The sequence below is a fragment of the Clinocottus analis genome, unplaced genomic scaffold, assembly GCF_023055335.1.
Source record: "Clinocottus analis isolate CAN_PGR_092001 unplaced genomic scaffold, fCliAna1.0.p SCAF_16, whole genome shotgun sequence".
NCBI lineage: Eukaryota > Metazoa > Chordata > Actinopteri > Perciformes > Cottidae > Clinocottus > Clinocottus analis.
Genome location: NW_027175887.1, coordinates 9002256 through 9019925, shown reverse-complemented (window position 1 = coordinate 9019925; position 17670 = coordinate 9002256). Strand labels below are relative to the sequence as shown.

General features: G+C 41.4%; 2 protein-coding genes across 2 annotated transcripts; both read right to left on the bottom strand.

The window, feature by feature from the left end:
• Nucleotides 1–1994: 1994 nt before the first annotated feature.
• LOC137786866 (dual specificity mitogen-activated protein kinase kinase 6-like) lies at nt 1995–12086 on the bottom strand. Its single transcript, XM_068578984.1, has 12 exons — nt 11780–12086; nt 8176–8245; nt 7668–7716; nt 7460–7573; nt 7113–7232; nt 6864–6980; nt 6612–6663; nt 6379–6506; nt 5821–5898; nt 4583–4722; nt 4281–4326; nt 1995–3995 (listed from the first exon to the last, which is right to left on the bottom strand). The coding sequence occupies exons 1-12, from the start codon at nt 11796–11798 to the stop codon at nt 3918–3920; spliced, it is 1011 nt and encodes a 336-aa protein (XP_068435085.1). The 5' UTR covers nt 11799–12086; the 3' UTR covers nt 1995–3917.
• Nucleotides 12087–12851: 765 nt separating this feature from the next.
• On the bottom strand, nt 12852–16904 carry btbd17b (BTB (POZ) domain containing 17b). The gene is made up of 3 exons (XM_068578877.1): nt 16667–16904; nt 14968–15253; nt 12852–14536 (listed from the first exon to the last, which is right to left on the bottom strand). The coding sequence occupies exons 1-3, from the start codon at nt 16752–16754 to the stop codon at nt 13462–13464; spliced, it is 1449 nt and encodes a 482-aa protein (XP_068434978.1). The 5' UTR covers nt 16755–16904; the 3' UTR covers nt 12852–13461.
• Between the last annotated feature and the right edge of the window lie 766 nt (nt 16905–17670).

Below are 17670 nucleotides of genomic sequence, written 5' to 3'. Positions count from 1 at the left end.
TCTCATTGTCTTGTAGCATACATTAATCTTAACTACTTTAACTACTATTTTAATTTTACTTTTATAATGTTGGGTAGTTTTTTTAAAATCATATTTTGTAGGCTCATCAAATGTTTGTATATAAACTCTTAAAGTGTAATGTATGCCTTCATATAATTGTATTCAAGTAAAAAGTACTACATTACCTTCTAAAGTGTGGATCAGTAGAAATGCAGCAAACAATGGAAATAGTGAAGTCAAGTATAATTTTAAGTACCTTGAAATGTGTATTTAAATACATTACAGTAAATGTCTTCAGTTAAAATCTGCAACTTTTCCTCTGTCTTGCATCTTGAACATGAATTTGTACAAAACAAGCCGTAATCACCCGACCATTCACTTTCACAGCTAACCTGCTGGGTTCCTAAAATGCCCATTTGCAGTTCAGAGAGATTGCGATTCACTTCTGCATCACAGTCCACATTGAATTGGGACGGTAATTCAATTGGATGTTGCCTATTTTTCCACTCACACGCCGATCTTTTGAGCGGCATTATGCAATCATCATGATCAAAGGCCTTCTTTCCTAAAAAGTCTCTTTAGTTTGGCCGACAAACCGCTCTTCTGCACAACACTGGGCTCACCGCCTGCAGTCTACATGGCATTGAATTTTCTCATCCTGGCATGAAGTCATCTGTCTTTGACAGACACACTCAGAGCAGAGTAGTCCACTCAAAGTGAGCTTTTGTTAAACTCTGTTAACATTCACAGCAAAAAAAAAGCACTCAGAAAGAGCCATCGAAATGAGATTCTTCTTTCTATTCATCACACATCCGGAAGATCCACAACTTGACAAGAAGTGTGTGTTCACTTCTGTGCACTTACATAAGGATGTTTACATGAATGGAAACTGTAATATTGCTGAAACAAGCATACTGGGATATAAAAAGATTGTAATAATTGGATTTGAAAATCGAGTTCAGGCTTATAACTGTGGAGTGTAAAGGCTATGTATCCACTCAGCAAGAGGGCTTAAGTTACCGTGCGCATGTGCGGAAGCCAGGTGTACCATTTCCAATCAGACTTTCATCACACGATACCGTCTTTACAGTATCACATGCGAGAGGATGAAAAACATGGTTCTGCTGACGAGGAGCAAAGTGAGCGAATGAGAGAGCGCCGCAGATAGAAACCCAAAGACGTGGCTTTCTTCCATCAGCTGGATCGGTCAGCTCCAGTATCTCTCGTCTCGAGTAAATGAATGAGAGTCTAAAGTGGAACTGTCAGTGACATGGAAGTAGGAACTAAGTGGGTCGACCGTCTACAGCCAGATGCATTGAGAAAAGAGAGCCGTTAAAAAGACAAGGCAGGCGGTCCTCTGCAAAACTTCCCTCTCAATTTGAAGAGAAAACATTTTAGATTATTTAGCTTGAAACATCCAAATTACAAGATCAAAATATTTTGAATACGTTCTGTGGTTCTCTCGTTTTGAGAAAACAAAAACGCAAGCTATACCCATCTAATGCTTTTGCCTAACCAGATGTTGAACCAGTTATGAGTTTAAAAAATAATAATAAAATAGTAAACCTAAAACCGCTGAGCACTGGATAGTTTTTAGCACTCAACTGTGTATTTGGACTATTTTCTACTGCTAATGAAGCGGGCATAGAGACTGAAAAGAGCCTTGCATAATGCACAATGCTACATGTTGCATGAGCAACCAGTGAGATACAAGCCAAGACCCCCGTTACCTTCATGAGTTTTGAAGGCTTTGACAATTATTGACGGCTATTGCTGGGGCAAGGGATTTATTTGAAGTTGCAACATTTCAGGTGAACAGCAGACATTTTTTAATTGTATGTTCATCTTTTCATGGCAATAATACAAATAAAATATTGCCTTCCCCTTTAAAACGTGGAGAGTGTTGTAATCTCTGCGTTAGACACATAAACAACTCCTACAACTTTGAATGCGAAACCGGCATCAATCATGAAAGGAAAGCTATAAAACGGACATACTGAACAATAAAGCCTTTATTTTTTGTCTTTCCATAGTTCAAGTTTGTCGGTCCCACCCAATGAAAAGGTGGCAAACAGAGTGAAGGAGTAAGAGGTAGAGCAAGTGTTCCATTCTCATTGTGATCAGTGTAAAAACTCACGTTTACACACCAAGGGAATGGCCATCCAAAGAAGGCTGACAAAAAAAAAAGAGGAAAAAAAAATAGCAGCTTCTTTGTGGTGATGCTAGCTTTCCCTTATTATTCACAATCAAAAAATACTCCTAACCCACTGACTTTTGATAAAGGTTGCACTACAGTGTAAACCAGAGGGGCGATGAGTGCTAGCCATGAACAGAGGCATGGCAGTCATCATCACTATCGTCGCCGTCATCACCATCAGAGTCTCTGAACACTTGGAGTGGCAAAACTGCCACATGGCAAGGGCCTTTCGCCGCGTGTCCAAGGCAAAGTGGCTCTGCATAGTATGGTCAGACAGAGGAGATAATGGCTGCCCACCATGGACTGAGAAGAGGCTCTCGGCCCGGCACTCAAGGAGAGTACGACCTGGGGAAAAATAAATGGGGCTGTCTCCGCACTAAGGAGAGTACAGAAACCTGAGCGGTGAAGCTTGACAGCATCAGTCCAAAATAGGTGTACGGTAGTCAGCTGGCCATGTGTGCGTGTGTGTGTGTGTGTGTGACACACACACACTGCATTAAACTACCAACCACTCTACCGCCCATCTGCACTGCCAAGTTATGACAGCACCCTGTTACATAAAAAAAAAGAAAGGAGATAGTATTTACATCTTCAACATATAAATTATTTCCCTAACATACTGTCTGTGTAATGCATAATAAGGAATCTGGAAAAAAAAAATATATAAGTGCCTCATATGAAAAGACTATGCTGACTCCAGAGAACTGAATGTAAAGGGATGAGTGTACATGCTGCTAAAATAAAATCAATATGCAGGACAGGATGAGAAAAAAAGAGAGAAAAAACACACAATTAATGCAGTAATCCATGAGAACGACTTACAAAATGGCACACGGAAAGCGATAAAGCTGTGAGCTTGATTAGGCAACCTCTGAATACTTCCAGGCAGTAACAATGGCAGCACTGAGGCCGACTCGTTAATACCCAAGAAAGAAGACGACGAGTACGAAGGGGTCACTGCACGAAGGCCCTCAGCTTGGATCAATCGGATCAGGCGATAAGGGATGCTTTACATTCCTGCATTTTGACTTGCAACTCGTCACGTACAGAATGTGACCTCTGACATTTCTTAAATGTTTTATCACCGCCCTGGAGCCCCGGCACTGACTGACCAACCACCTCAGGGCAGAACTGTTCACCTGATGTGATCTGACAAATAAGGCCCCAGTCCGGTACAATTCACACATGTTGACAATATACAGTATCAAAACTCTGTATAATGAGAAAACATACAAACACATATGCAAATATAGATTTCAATACACAACAAGATACACATTAACTGTTGGTTTTGCAGATGATATTCAAAGTATTCATACAATATGTGCCACATAGAAATGATGGCTAGCTCTGTCCATTCTGAAGAGAAAGAGATTAAAAAGGGCTGTGGGGCAAAAAAAGAAGAACAAGACAAGAAAACAACAAACCTGGTTCAGTTCATATTTGTCATGTTGAATAATTGCGCACACACAGGAAGCTTGGAGGAGCGAATTAAACCTCTCCAGTTGGTTGTCGACCTTACGAGTTCATATTACCACCACTCTCCCACTCCAATGCTGCCGTCAGTCTTTGGGTCACCCCCCTATTGTGTGTGTGGGTGCTTGAGAGTCTGTCATTCCAGTGAGTTAAAAAAAAATAAAAAAATAAAAAAGGTAGGCCATTGGTTTGTTTGCGGAGAGGTCCCACCTGACCTGATGGACTGGGGCCCGCGAGGAGCCCGTCAGTCATCCAGGATGACCTTGACAAAACTGGCCACGTCTGTGTCTTTGGAGTCGTGCATGGTGAGAAACGGATGTTGCTGCATGAAAACAAGGAAAAAAACACTTAGGTATATGTTCTGAAACAACAAAAATGAATCATGATGTTGTTATATACTTGTACAATACACACATCATAGTGTCAATGGGTTAACTGGGTAAGTCTGGCCTCTGGTGGCCAAAAGCAAAAACCAGAGCAAACTGATCTTTACGGCAGGGATGCCGATAGTGGCAAAGTAGACAAAGCAGCACAACGTGTAATGATATTTGTGTTGTAGTTGTTTGTCATTTTGAGGTAAGAGACAAAGTATTGTAACACTACCAACCATTAATTCTGTATAAGCAGGTCTCTCATTTGGCTTCTTTCTTAAGCTGTAGAAGAAAAAAAAGAGACAGATGCAAAAGTGAAATCTCAAAATCATATGATAACGTCATATAAAAAAAACACATCAAGTGACAGGCATCAGCTCCAATACCTCTTTCAGCAAACACAGAGCAAACACTGACCACTGCTGAGCCTCAGTGACACTTTTTATAGCATTTTTTTTTTAAATTTATTATTTTTTTTTTACAACAAGGCACTCTATTGAGGAAAGTCAACACATTTGTCATTGGGTGTGAGACTCACCACTGGGAGATGAAGTCTACAAACTCTGGGGAGAAACGGTCGGCGGGCAGCTGTGGAGACGGCTCGTCCACCACCTGTTTGAGCTGCTGGAACGGGGTGCCCCATGAGTCGTAGGGGAATTTCAAAATGGCCAGCTCGGTCTAGGAGAGAGAGAGAACTGATTTAGCGTGCTGATAATGCTCAGGGAGTAAGATTAACTTTCATCTGCAACACAAACTACTTCGACAATCAGAAACAAACAAAACAATTCAAAACTATGTTGTATAAAGATGTACAGTAAATATGTACATTATAATAAAGGAGAACAGCTCCGACTTCTCCTGATCTGGCATGATCAACATGGCACAGGTATCAAAACAGTCAACGCTCACCATGACTCAGCGTTAGTGCCGTGTGGAAATATGAGTTGCATGTAATTGGATCTATTTTAGGAAACGTGGTAATTATCATGTTGTAATTATAGCGGTGATAAATGTGTCTTTTGTTGGGAGTGTGTAGTAACACGAGTTGTACATCATTTAAACAGCATCCATGTGAAAACGCCAGAGCTGCACGCCACGTCCTGAACGGAGAGCAGAATAGAAAGCAGCTCAACTTTCACTGCTGGGCTGTGGTATGTTTGTATTCCTCGTAATGCACTTTGACACGCGTCATATGAGAACTGTTATAATCAAATGGACTATAGTGGAAACTAAAAATGAATGCTTTGCGGTTGAATGACCACCAAATTTTGATCACTTCATCCTTGAGCCAAATGGACGTTTCTGCCAAATGTTAAAAAATTCTTTCAAAGTGGTCCCGAGATATCGAGTTCACGAGAATGGCACTAACAAGTCGGCCGCCGCGGAGGCATAAAAAGGTCATTACATAAGACTAAGTCAACATTAAATTAACAATAAAGCTGAATAAAGGAGGAAAATCCTTCACACTGTTGGAAAATGTTACTCAATTAGTTTAACTGACATTTGTGTGTCATGATATCACAATATGTGATGTAATAAGACAATAACAACAACAAGATTGTACTGAAAGATCAGTTATCATATTGAATTGTCACCTTGCCCTAATGAAATAAGCTCATAGTAGCAACACAGTGGATACACATAATTCATTATTAGCTTTAACCATGATTTTATCCACATGCACTTAAAACAAAAAAAGAAGGTAAAAGAACAGAGCAGCAAAAACATGGATTAACTTGCCTAAAGAGACACATTTTGATATCCAACCATACTCACCATTGTGATACCAAGACTCCATATGTCTGACTTCACACTGTAGCCTTTCTGGTTGAGGTCAGGGTTGATCCGCTCAGGCTGAAAATAGAAAATATAGCAACACATTAAGTACCAACACTATCTGAAAATCATTTGAACAATTATTATACTAGAATTATAATGTAATTTGTAGGAACGCTTTATAAACATTCAAGAATTGAAAAGACATGTAAAAAAAAGATAATAGGGCTAATTGGGGAAAAACAAATCAGTCGGCTGAAATGTGTTTTTGAGAGGATTAAAAATAACACGCTGGTTTTGTGAAGCTACATTTCTTCATACAGGCAAGATGTTTGGCGTCAACATTTAAAAAATATATAAATTTCATGAGCTAGATAGATTGATAGTTTACAACTTAAATACATGTTGCAGTGTGCAGTCACTCTGCAATAATTAATGGACTGTGGATTTCATTTTTTTTCGATCAGACACTGGAAATCGCTCACTCAATTTCTAGACACTCCTTTCCTGAATCTCAACTTGCTGGTACCAGGAACCTCTTTCTCAGTCCCCACTTACCGCCATGTAGGGCTTGCAGCCTGCATCCATTGTTTTAGCCACAGAGTCCACCAGGTGGCCACTGATGCCAAAGTCACACATTTTCACTTGGCCCTGAGTGTTGATCAGAACATTGGAGGGCTTCACATCTGGAGAGAGACGTTGTTGGCAAAGTGATTAGGGAGAACATAGGCAAGACAACAATGAGAAACAACAGGAAACTGAACCGCACATGCTGATGATGATCTAATTACCTCTGTGTATCACTGACAGGTTACTGTGCAGGTGCTCTAATGCCTTGACAATCTGTGGAAAGAAAACATTTTATTTACAAAAAATAACTGTAGAATTGTCCTTTGTTAATCCATACACAAACAGAAATATAAACAAAAGTAACAAATTATGACTCGCTCTCAGACACAAAGTGAACATTTGTACAATTCCTTTGAATGTAAACACACTTGATATCTTGACGCCTATAATGTAAAATATGAGACAGGACGTACTGCTACTGTGATCTTGCCCAAGATGTCCTCGGGGATGTTTTTGCCTTTTTCAGTAACCTTCTTATAGAACTTATCCAGAGACGTGTCCATCAGCTCCATACAGATCCAAACATCCCCCTGAAAAAACAAACAAAAAAAACAAACAGGATGACCTCTCTCTCGCTCTCTCTCACACTCACACACACACACACACACACACACACACACACACACACACACAGGAGTTCATACAAATCATAGTTTACTCACCTCTCTGAAGAGGGCGCCATAGAAGGTCACTGTGAAGAAACAGTCCACTGTCCTCATGGAAATGTCCAAGTCCATCAGAAGCCTCTTCTGCTCCTGAGTGTTGACGGTGGCACGAATCCTCTGGAGACGCAAACATCACAGTGTCAGCAAGGGGCAGATGTAGCTTAAATTAAAAATTGTGTCCAGTGTCTTAAACCAACCCCTCAATACAACATGTCATAGATCCCATAGATCTCATCCAAATGTCCACAAGTTGAGCTCATATGTTGAATGCATCTATGAGTCATGGTACTATTTTTAAAAAGCACGGTGCATTTGCAGCTCAGGTAACCGGAGTAGCGGCCCACCTTGACAGCCATGATAACACCACTGGGCACATGTTTCATCTTGAACACGACCCCGTACGCTCCCCTGCCCAGCTCTTCAATCTCTTCCAAGTCATCGGCCTTCACCACAAAGTTCTGGAGAGGGAGGAAGTTGCATTAAAGTGCGTGTGTTCAGGGAAACACAAAACAAAAAACTAAAACAGCAGGTTTCAGAGGAACACATCTTTACCTGATCTCCAATTGTGACGCAAGCTTTCGAGTCCAGATCTCGAGGGGGCCTGCAGGGAGCGAAGGCAACATTAGGCAAAAGCAACAGTGTGTGGTGAGTTGTAATTTCACAATGTTCAGTTAAGAGAACTTTAAGAGAAAATGTGCGTTCTTATTAGTGCAATCAATATGATTAATTTAAAGTATGTATTCCATATTGGTTGATATCAGAATCAGCTTTATTGGCCATGTGTGTGCACACATAAATGGAATTTGACTCCGGTTACACGTTGCTCTCATCGTACATATGATAAACAATAAACAAGAACATAAATATAAAAAAAGACATTAAAGACAACAGAGTAGTGCAACATATGCACCGATACGATATAGCTGCAATAACCTAAAAAGGGCCGATATATTGTTCCAGACATTTCAGCATCCTGGGTCTGATTTTGAGACTCTCTAAAGATGCTACTGCTGCAGTCACTACCTCCCTGTAAAAAAACAAACAAAGCAAAGAGCCTTACGCTGCTGCTGCTGCTTGGGGCTGTGCAAAGACTTCTTTGGCCAGCTTCAGCCCAGGGTTCTTCTTCTTCCCTTGGAGACAGGAAATCAGAAAACAATTACCAACTTAGCTTAATGTTAGACATACCGGGATCAATAAAGCTGCATTTAGTAGCAACCACAAGCTAGTGTGCCGTTAAGTGCTTTGTAGAAAGACTAAAAAGGCAAATAGACTTCACATCTACAGACTCTTGTGAGCCTGTTTACCACATTACTCTGATTAGAGCAAGGTTTGCCCAAACAGAGTCGCTAAATCAGCCTGTTGAGTGCGAACTAAATGAAATTGTTTCTAAATATCCACATTGGTCTGATAAAAGGGGATTTCAATCTTCTCTGGTACTAAGGGGTTTCAAGGTTACAATCAATTTCCAGAGGCCTCTGATACAAAACTGCAGCAAATGATCGGTTATCTATCTGGAGATTAGGTGTGAGCAAAGCCGAGGCCCTGCAATAGGGAGGTGGTGGAATAAATGACTAGTCGACACTGGTACAATGACTCAAATGGAAATGATGTTTTTTACCGTTAGGATAACTGCTATCAATCGTTTTGTCTCTCATTTCCTGATCTGAAGTTTAGTTTACATTTTCTAAATATTTGAGTAAGATGCTGTAAACTGTGCAGCTCTGGGACCATTCGGTGTTAAATCAGTGACAGCAACCCATTCATAAACAGTTTACCAGCAGCCTCCGGGACTTCCCACAAGAGGCCACGAGTCCCTGCCAAAATGACACAGCTACCGGGCCTACGAGAAGCAGCACAGGAACACCAACTACACTCTTCTTGTTCAGCATGTTCGCTCTTGTTGCAACAAGGTCAAGGGGAAAACAGAAAACTTTTCTTGACCTTTATCTGTGTGCGCTACAACTTGGCCACAACTTAACCCACTGAGATACGATGAGTTGGTTTAGACAGGGCTGGTTATCTTCTGTTCTTTCCCTGTTGCATACACGCAAAGGCCAGGCTGTGCAATTATTCGACACCGGTTCACAGAAACTGGTTTAATGCACAAGCCCCTTCATTTTAAAACGAATGCAACAGCTCTCATTATTACTGTGTGCTTGTGTTTGCCATTGAGTGAGTCACAGTACTCCAATGTGGAGGAAGTATGATTGGGTAAACCCCTCCTTGCTAGATTAAGCTGAAAGGGAAGTGAAGCTTCACAAAGATTTTTAGATTCTATGGAAACGTCAGACAGGTACATTTTGTGCTGCCGCCTTAAAATAGGCCGACAGTGTCAGGACAGACTAGCGTAGTCTCATGTGGTAGGGTGAGATTGAAGTGTGATTTACTCACACATGCTCAGTCAAAAATAGATTTTGTGTTTCCTCTGTGTGGGATAAAGTACGAGCACTCAAAGCCTTCCAATGACCTGACTAATAAGACAACCTTTTGTTCAAGGACCAACATTAGTGAAGTACACGAACATCGCAGTGCAAGAACATTCGACAAACAAAGCCGTTTGAGATTTCTATTGAAAAAAAAATACTAAAATCATACTGTACACATGCACTTTTTCAGTTTCATTTAAGTCTGAGTCATTGCTCGACATATTAACTTGGAAACATTAATGGAGTTGAAATACTAGCTCCTCTCAGGTAGCTAGTGTGTGGTGTGTGCAGTGACGATGGAGCTGGGAGTGTTTTGTGGGATATGACTCACAGCCAGTCAGACTGGACACATCCGCTGAAAACACAACTGTCAGGACCCTTTGGGAAAAATGATGTCACTTCACTTGGCCCGTTTGCTGCTCACTATCCCGTTTAGGGCAAATGGAGGCCAGCCCCACGACAACTTTCAGCTGCAAGACCTGCCCGGTCCTCGAACTCACACACAAAAGTGCAATAACGTCAGCTTCTGGTGCAGGCTAAGTGTATTATAAGGCAGCACAGTAAAAATCAGTGGTATGTCAGTGACATTTAGTGAACGTGCACATCCTGCAATTTAAAAGAAAAACATGTTCTTATTTCTATTGAACACATTTTCCAAACATCGAAAAATATTATATCATTATTACTTGTAATTATAAATATTGATTATTGTGTCTTCATCAAATCAACATTTTTGCTGACGCTGTGTAGGAGTTATCAGTATCAGCTATTGCAGACAGTAGCAACCTTGTTTTAAAAAAGGTAACGCAGTAATTTCTGGAAACCAAAGGATGGTCACAGAGAAACTATCCAGAGTGCAGTACGTAATGTGAACAGGAATGTCTGGATTGTGCATGAGATCAAAGTGTCAATAGCTGTGTGGCGAGTCACCATCAGGAAGCTCCTGCCTCAGAGTGGATCCATGTACAGAAAAGGATGACTCATGCACATATAATCTTCCACACAACCCTATCAGCGCCGTTCAGGAGAACTCAATCTCCAAACATGCCTCAGCAATACCGTGAGCAGCACGACAATGCACTTAAGACCCACTGCTCCCTTGACCACGGAAGGCTCCTCGTAGAGGTCAGAAAAAGGAAAAAAAGACACTCTCTTTGCACAAAGTAATTACAGTACATAACCTGTGTGGCAGCTATATAGTATCTGCTTGCAGCCAGTGAACTGTCAACAAAAGAGAGCCTGCACTAGGTATTGGAGCTGCAAGTCAAAACATGCCACGGTAGGCCAAAGGCTGTGCGCCTGAGCAGCACCCAGCCAATCTACACAGCCCTCTCAAAACAGTGTGTACTCCCGACCATGGTAACGCTAGTATGATTGTGTAACAGCACAAGCGGTGAACTTGAAATGCAAATTGACATCATCCTCATGCTGTGTGTGTGTGTGTGTGTGCGTGCGTGTGTGTGTGACGCAGAGGAAAGACCTTGATTTTTTTCCAAGTTGTGTATTTTATGCACCAGTGTAACGCTAAAGTGATTGCACCGCACAGACTGGCGGAAGCCAAAGAATGTGATAGCGCCATGGTTTTCAAAAATAATAAAGGAATTTCTAACATCAGAAAAAAAAGAAAGAAATACATTTATACGGATGCAGAGATAATCATAAAACTACATATAATTTAGACTGAACACACTGCACAAACCAAATGAACAGAAACACAATCGATCTGTCGCGAGTCAGGAGGCCGAAAAACACCTGTGGTCCCAGCGTGCCTCACTTCACCTAAAGAGAGAAACTAATCCCGGCGCAGTGATTCCGAGCCGAGGGGAAAAGTTGGCTGATAATTACAGCTTTGGCTAAAGTCCCTAATTGTCGTGAAAATGATGCGTTAGCTCACCACACAACACGGGAGCTCAAACGGAGACGCGACTGTATAGCCTTTAGCTAAAAAGAAAACATGAATAATACAAATATAAAACTCCGCACACCACCATGACGCCTGTGACGAATACCTTCAAACAGCAGTCTGTCGAAAGACTTCGCATAATTATAGAAAGCACGAAAGACATGCTGGCTAGCTCCTTTTTTTCCTCCTCTCGTACATGCAGCTTTCCACCTGGCAAGGTTACATATCTCAAACATCGCTAAGCTAAATTACTTCCACGCAAACTGCACCTCGATATTTACGACGTATGCACGGTTGTTTTAAAAAAGAAATTGAGGGGGGAAAAGCCCACTTACCTCCTTTAGACAGAGACATTTCCCCTTTGCTTTGATGAGGGGGAAGGGAAGCACAAAGACTTTTGCCTTTTTTTACTCCCTCCCTCCCTGCATCTAGCCTTACACCCGCTCAGGATCGCTGGCTTGTGCAAAAAACTAGCAGCGATTAAAACTGAGCGGTTTGTCCTCGTGCAACCTTCGTGCAACAATCAACAGCTCGCGCGCTCAAAGATCAAAAAGCCGATGAATGCACAACTTTAAATAAAGTCGGCGCGGGTTGTACACTTCGAGTTAGTTTGCTAACAAAACCTGCACTTTTAGGGTGGCCAAAGTCTGACAGCTGAAGGTTTCAACGACGTAATGACGTATTTCCTGCCTCTCGCTAAGTATCATGGGATGTGTAGTCGGAATGGCGTGAGCATTTTTTTTTTCTTAAGAGAGATCCTTAGCCTACTGTAACTTGCATAATACTAATACAAAAATATAGTAAGGTCATACCTTGATGCTAGTTGAATAAAGTTTTTTTGTAAATGCAATATTGGCCAACACAAACACACAATGATCACTTTAATTCATGTACTTGTGCAATATTCACTTTAGTATATATCAGTACTTTGTACAATTTTTTTTACTCCATCTGTAAATATTTTTTTTTTATTCCATCTGTATTTTTTTTTATATCTGATTCCATTTGTATATTTTTATTCCATCTGTATATTTTTATATATCTAATTCCATCTGTATATGTTTATTCCATCTGTATATTTTGATATATCTGATCCAATCTGTATGTTTTTATTCCATCTGTATATTTTTATATATCTGATCCAATCTGTATATTTTTATTCCATCTGTAAATTTAATATTCTGCTTTTTTACTGGTAATTTTGTCTTCTTACATTGTTAATCTGTACATTGTTACCGTTCTACTGTTTATTTATATTACTTGTTTCTTTTATCTTATTACTTATTACTTGTGCTACTGTAAACCTGTAATTTCCCCACTGAGAGACTAATAAAGGATTATCTTATTTTATCTTATGTTTTATGTTATTGTCTTTTATTAACCTTTTTTTTTGTATCGGGACGAAAATCACATACTTGTGTAGTTTATTTTAAAGCTGGATAAAACGCTGGATAAAACGCCTGTACAACAATAAATACTAGAAGAAGAAAAAACTACATCAGGAGAGCATACAAATGAATACTAATCATGGGATTGCACTTCAATTTACACATTTTTTAGGTAAACAACAAACAAGCATTTTGGTGTATGTCACAGGATATAATTTGTCAAGAACTAAAAACCTAAGTTTGACTGCTGAATAGTGAAATGCATAGAAATAATAACGACATAGCAAAATCCCTCTAATACCGATGCTAATAACATAAACCATCACATAGATTCAAGTAACAAACTACGGGACTACAGAATACCTGAACAAATACAGTACAATACTTTTTTTTTTTGTTTTGTCTAAGTATGCATTAAATACTTGAAAACCAACCATCAACATTGTGATAATCACTGCTAAGCCATTAAATTGTGACTCTTTCATTGGAGAAAACACCTCCTTGCTAAATAGAGATGTCACAGAGTGGATGCATAAACACGTGCTATGTGATGAGTTAACTTTGGAATATGCATACGTTTGTGTGGAGGGTGTATAACCGATGATAAGGCCACACCATATTCCTGTCTTTTACTTCTTGGCAACAATGAGAGTGTGGTAGAGAGGTTTTATTACAATGTGCAGATAGAGGGAGCTGTCAATGAGGTACTCTGATGCACGGCGCTGCAGGTCGGCATCCACCAGGAAATCCCCGGCCTCCTCTGTGCTTTGGTGGAAGTTGTAGACGTGACGAACCACCACTTTTCCTTGCTGTCTTGCCATCACGATCACTGTCTTCTGGAAACTCACACCGGCAAAGTCTGGACTAGAAGTGGCTGGCGTCACAATGATGCGAGGTCGACCTGTTTCTGTGCGTGTAGGTTGCATGGCCCCAAGCTCAGTATAGGTTGACCTGGCATTGATTGGGAGCCAGCGGGGGGAGAAAAGGGCGTTCCAGGTCACTCTCTTGCTGGAGTCATGGCCGCTGGGCCCGAGCTGGGTCTGGAAGCTGAAACTGCGGTCATCACGGGTGGGGTTATTGATGACCCAAGGGGAACCCCAGGAGGTGGACAGGTAGTTACGAGGAGTGAAAATACTGCAGTTGACATCAAAGTACTTGGCCAGTTGTATAGGTGAGGCCGAATGAAATTGGAACGCTAGGTAGAGTAGATCGCGGATGGACTCGTAATGCTTCTGCAGGAGGGGGGATTGCTTCTGAAGACGGAAGAGGTGTTGAGGGGGAATCATGCCGTATCGAACAGCCCTTAAGGCGCTTTCGACTGTGGAACTGATGGGCTGGTTCTGGCTAATCCAGGCCTCCAGTGCCTCGTAGAGCTCCAGCTCACTCTGCAGAATAAGGTCAGAGCGCTGGAGCAAGGAGAGGAGCAGGTCCTCACTGATGGAGCCCCATTCTCCGCTCTGCAGCACAGAAGACAGGTTCCAGGACAAGTACTGCAGGCAGCTGTCCCGCAGGACCACGTCCCCAATTTGTAATGCATAGTTGTACCAGCCGATCACGTGGCCATTGGGCGAATCACTAGACAGATGCTGGGTCATATACTGGGTCAGACCTTGTTGCAAACCCCACACATGATACTTGCTGGCCAGCTTATGCAGAGAAATGGCCTGATCTAGCCGTAGTGAGATGTCACCGCAGTACAGATACCTGCAAGAGAGAAACACGGCCAAATAGTCATTTAAAGACATAAGATATATATATATATATATATATATATATATATATATATATATATATATATATATATATATATATATATATATATATATATATATATCCATACAACATATTTCTCAACAAGGCATACTACTTGTTTCCTCTCCTCACATCTGAGTCACCGAATAAACCCACACTGTCCGATTTTCGACTGTGAGCCACAAACCGAAAGTGTAATTTTAGAATATTTCACAAGATGGAGCATCTCACTTCTCCAAAGGGAGAGGCAAAATGGTGCGAAACTTTATACTTGTGGAAAACACAAAAGCATCTACAAGTTGCTCCACAGTTTCTTGATTGGTTCCATTTAATTGAACTTGATTATCTCTAAACAAACGATTACAACCGGAGTCACCCCTCACCTGATGAACTTGTCAAAGACAGCCGTACAGTCGGGCGTCTCCCTCAAAACAACAGCGCTGCTGTTGCGACTGAGCAGCAGTTCCTCAAACACGTCACTCTGCAGCGTGAGGACTAGGCTGTGGGCCTGGATCACCTTTACCTCGTCCGTGTTGATGGTCTGCACCCGGAGAGTGACATCACTGCTGTTCCCCAGGGCCAGCAGGGTCTCCATGCGCTGCACCAAGCTCATGGAGTGATTCAGCACCGTGGCCCCGATGTCCAATGCCAGCTCCTGCTTCAGGGCTGCTGTGTAAAGGAAGTGCAAGATGATGAACTCGTAGCACTTTACATATGAAAAAATAAACACATCAATATTTAAACGTGTCAGCCACAGTTTCATTCATTCGTAGCGGAAATTCATTCTTATTTTCATCGCCATAATTTGCATCAGTCTGAATCTGCTTTCCAATATTTCACAGCAGAATTCAAATGCTTTAATCTTCCATCAGATTTGACAGAGCAAGAACTGGAAAAGCACACCATAACTCATCGACTAAACTGCAACTGATAATATGTGTCAGTGAAAAAGCTGACTTGCACATTATTCTATTCTTCTGGTCTCATCTAAAAAGCCAGGTGGCTGAGTCAGAAAACTTCGACACAACGCGCTCAGAGAAGAATCCTGAGTTTGCAGCGCCATTGCAGATGATTGCTTCTACGGGCTTTCTTGTGTGCAAGTATAAAAGTCACATACTGGAGAATCACACATGAAAGACTCAGCGTGACAAGCTGCTGTTTCCATTCTGCCACAGCCATCGGCAGCCTTGTTGGCCTATTACTGTGGGTTTAATGAGACACAAGGGGAGCACATTGGCTCCCTGGAATGTCTCAGTCCTCATATATCTACCACAATCAAGCGCCCCCACTTCAAAGTAACCCTTTTCCAATTAGCCAGCACCCTAAACCAGCTGAGCATGGTGTTAGGGTGTGTTTCGACAAATGGTTCTGGCACACCAAAGCCAATAGAAATATCACCAAATGTGTCACAACTGGGCAAACGGTATATCTGTTTTCATGTCTATTCTGAAAGACAAGACATCGGAGATATTCTATTCAAAATATATATTTTTTAAAGTTATGAACAATAATCTTTCCGTGTATCTTCCACTCAAGCTGAGAACAGCTGAACATATAGAAAAAAATAATAAATAAATGGTATACACATTCCCTTTATATAGTTTTAGATGAGTTTGCGCCGCTCACAAGGAATGTCCAATGGAGTCCAATGTGACAGCACAGGAATGTGGCCTACAATAGCTTTGGTCAAAATCAGTCAAAGTCCAATCTTCTTTATTAAGAAGTCAGAAAAGCTTTCCTTCTGCGCTAACTGTACTGTATTACCAAGCCGGCACAATGCCAGGCAGCAAATGGACTTGGCTGTCTTTCCCTGCACCGAGCAGACAGATAGATGAGGACAGCATAAGTAGAATAGATAAATACTCATCCGCTGCCCTGAGGCCGAGCACGAGCCACGCATTCATGCTGTGCCCTACTACCCACTGACAGTATGGGGGAAGCTGGACTGAAATAGAACAACACAGCTTCTCTTAAAATGTAGAATATGAAATAAAGAAAAGAAGAAGAAAAAAGATGCAAAGGTGATATGACTCTTTCAAACCCAATCAGTTGAAAGTGCAAATTCCTTTTGTTATATCTTACCTCCTCTAACTGTGACAGAGTGGGTTAAGAGGAGCAGGGTGCCCACATAGACCCGGGCAGGGATCCCTTCTCCACATGAGCGAACCATATCTTCTCAGTTATTCCTTGCCTCTCTTCCTTTGTCCTTTCCTCCTCTCTTCCACTCTTCTCCTGACTCTTCTTCTCGCTGCTGTGCCTTGGTTGTGAGCTTGCAGAAAGGTGTTGTTGCCCCGTGTGTGCCGCCCGGCTCCCTGTCCCACACTCTTTATGTAGGACGCTGGCCTTTCCCTGGCGCATCTCGCAACCCCACGGACTCCATTGATTGGTGGAATCTGGCAGGGGCGTTGCTATAGCGACAGCTTTGATTTTGAATTTCTCCCTTTTGGAAGTTACATGGCATTGATCATTGGCACCAAGCCATCGACAAACTCAGCTTAATGTTGTTGTTTTTTTGCACTATTAACAATCAATATTAACATAGTTTCACGTTTTAATGGCACTCAGCATGCAGCAAATCTCTGGACTACAAAACCTTGTTTACGATATCTAAGTTAAGGACAATCAGCGTCATCTAATAAGTCCATTACTGCAGGAGGTTGCCACTGAGACTATCTGCCAAGACTAATTAAGGTTCTAATAAGTGTGACAAACTGCAGTCAGTTAAATTCCATAATCCATTTTCAAAGGACTTTTTCAGATGAGTAATTATTCCTCTTATGGCATGTTAATCTCACTAATGAAAGGATGATTTCATTGGTGCTGGGTCTGCTCGTCAATTAAGGGCAAGCTCTGTTGATCAAATTATACTGCCAATCAGGATTTTTCGGATGGTAAAGTTTATATTTAAGTTGCAGTCGATGCATCACAAACCTCACAGAGGGCAAAGGGTTTAATAAATGTGTGTGGTACAAATTCCAGATGGATGTGGAGTTAATGGTCTGCTGCTTGCAGGGAACATACTATCCTCTCAGCTATAATCAATATGCAACACTATAACGACTCAAAGTACGCTCAGCTGCCTCCTG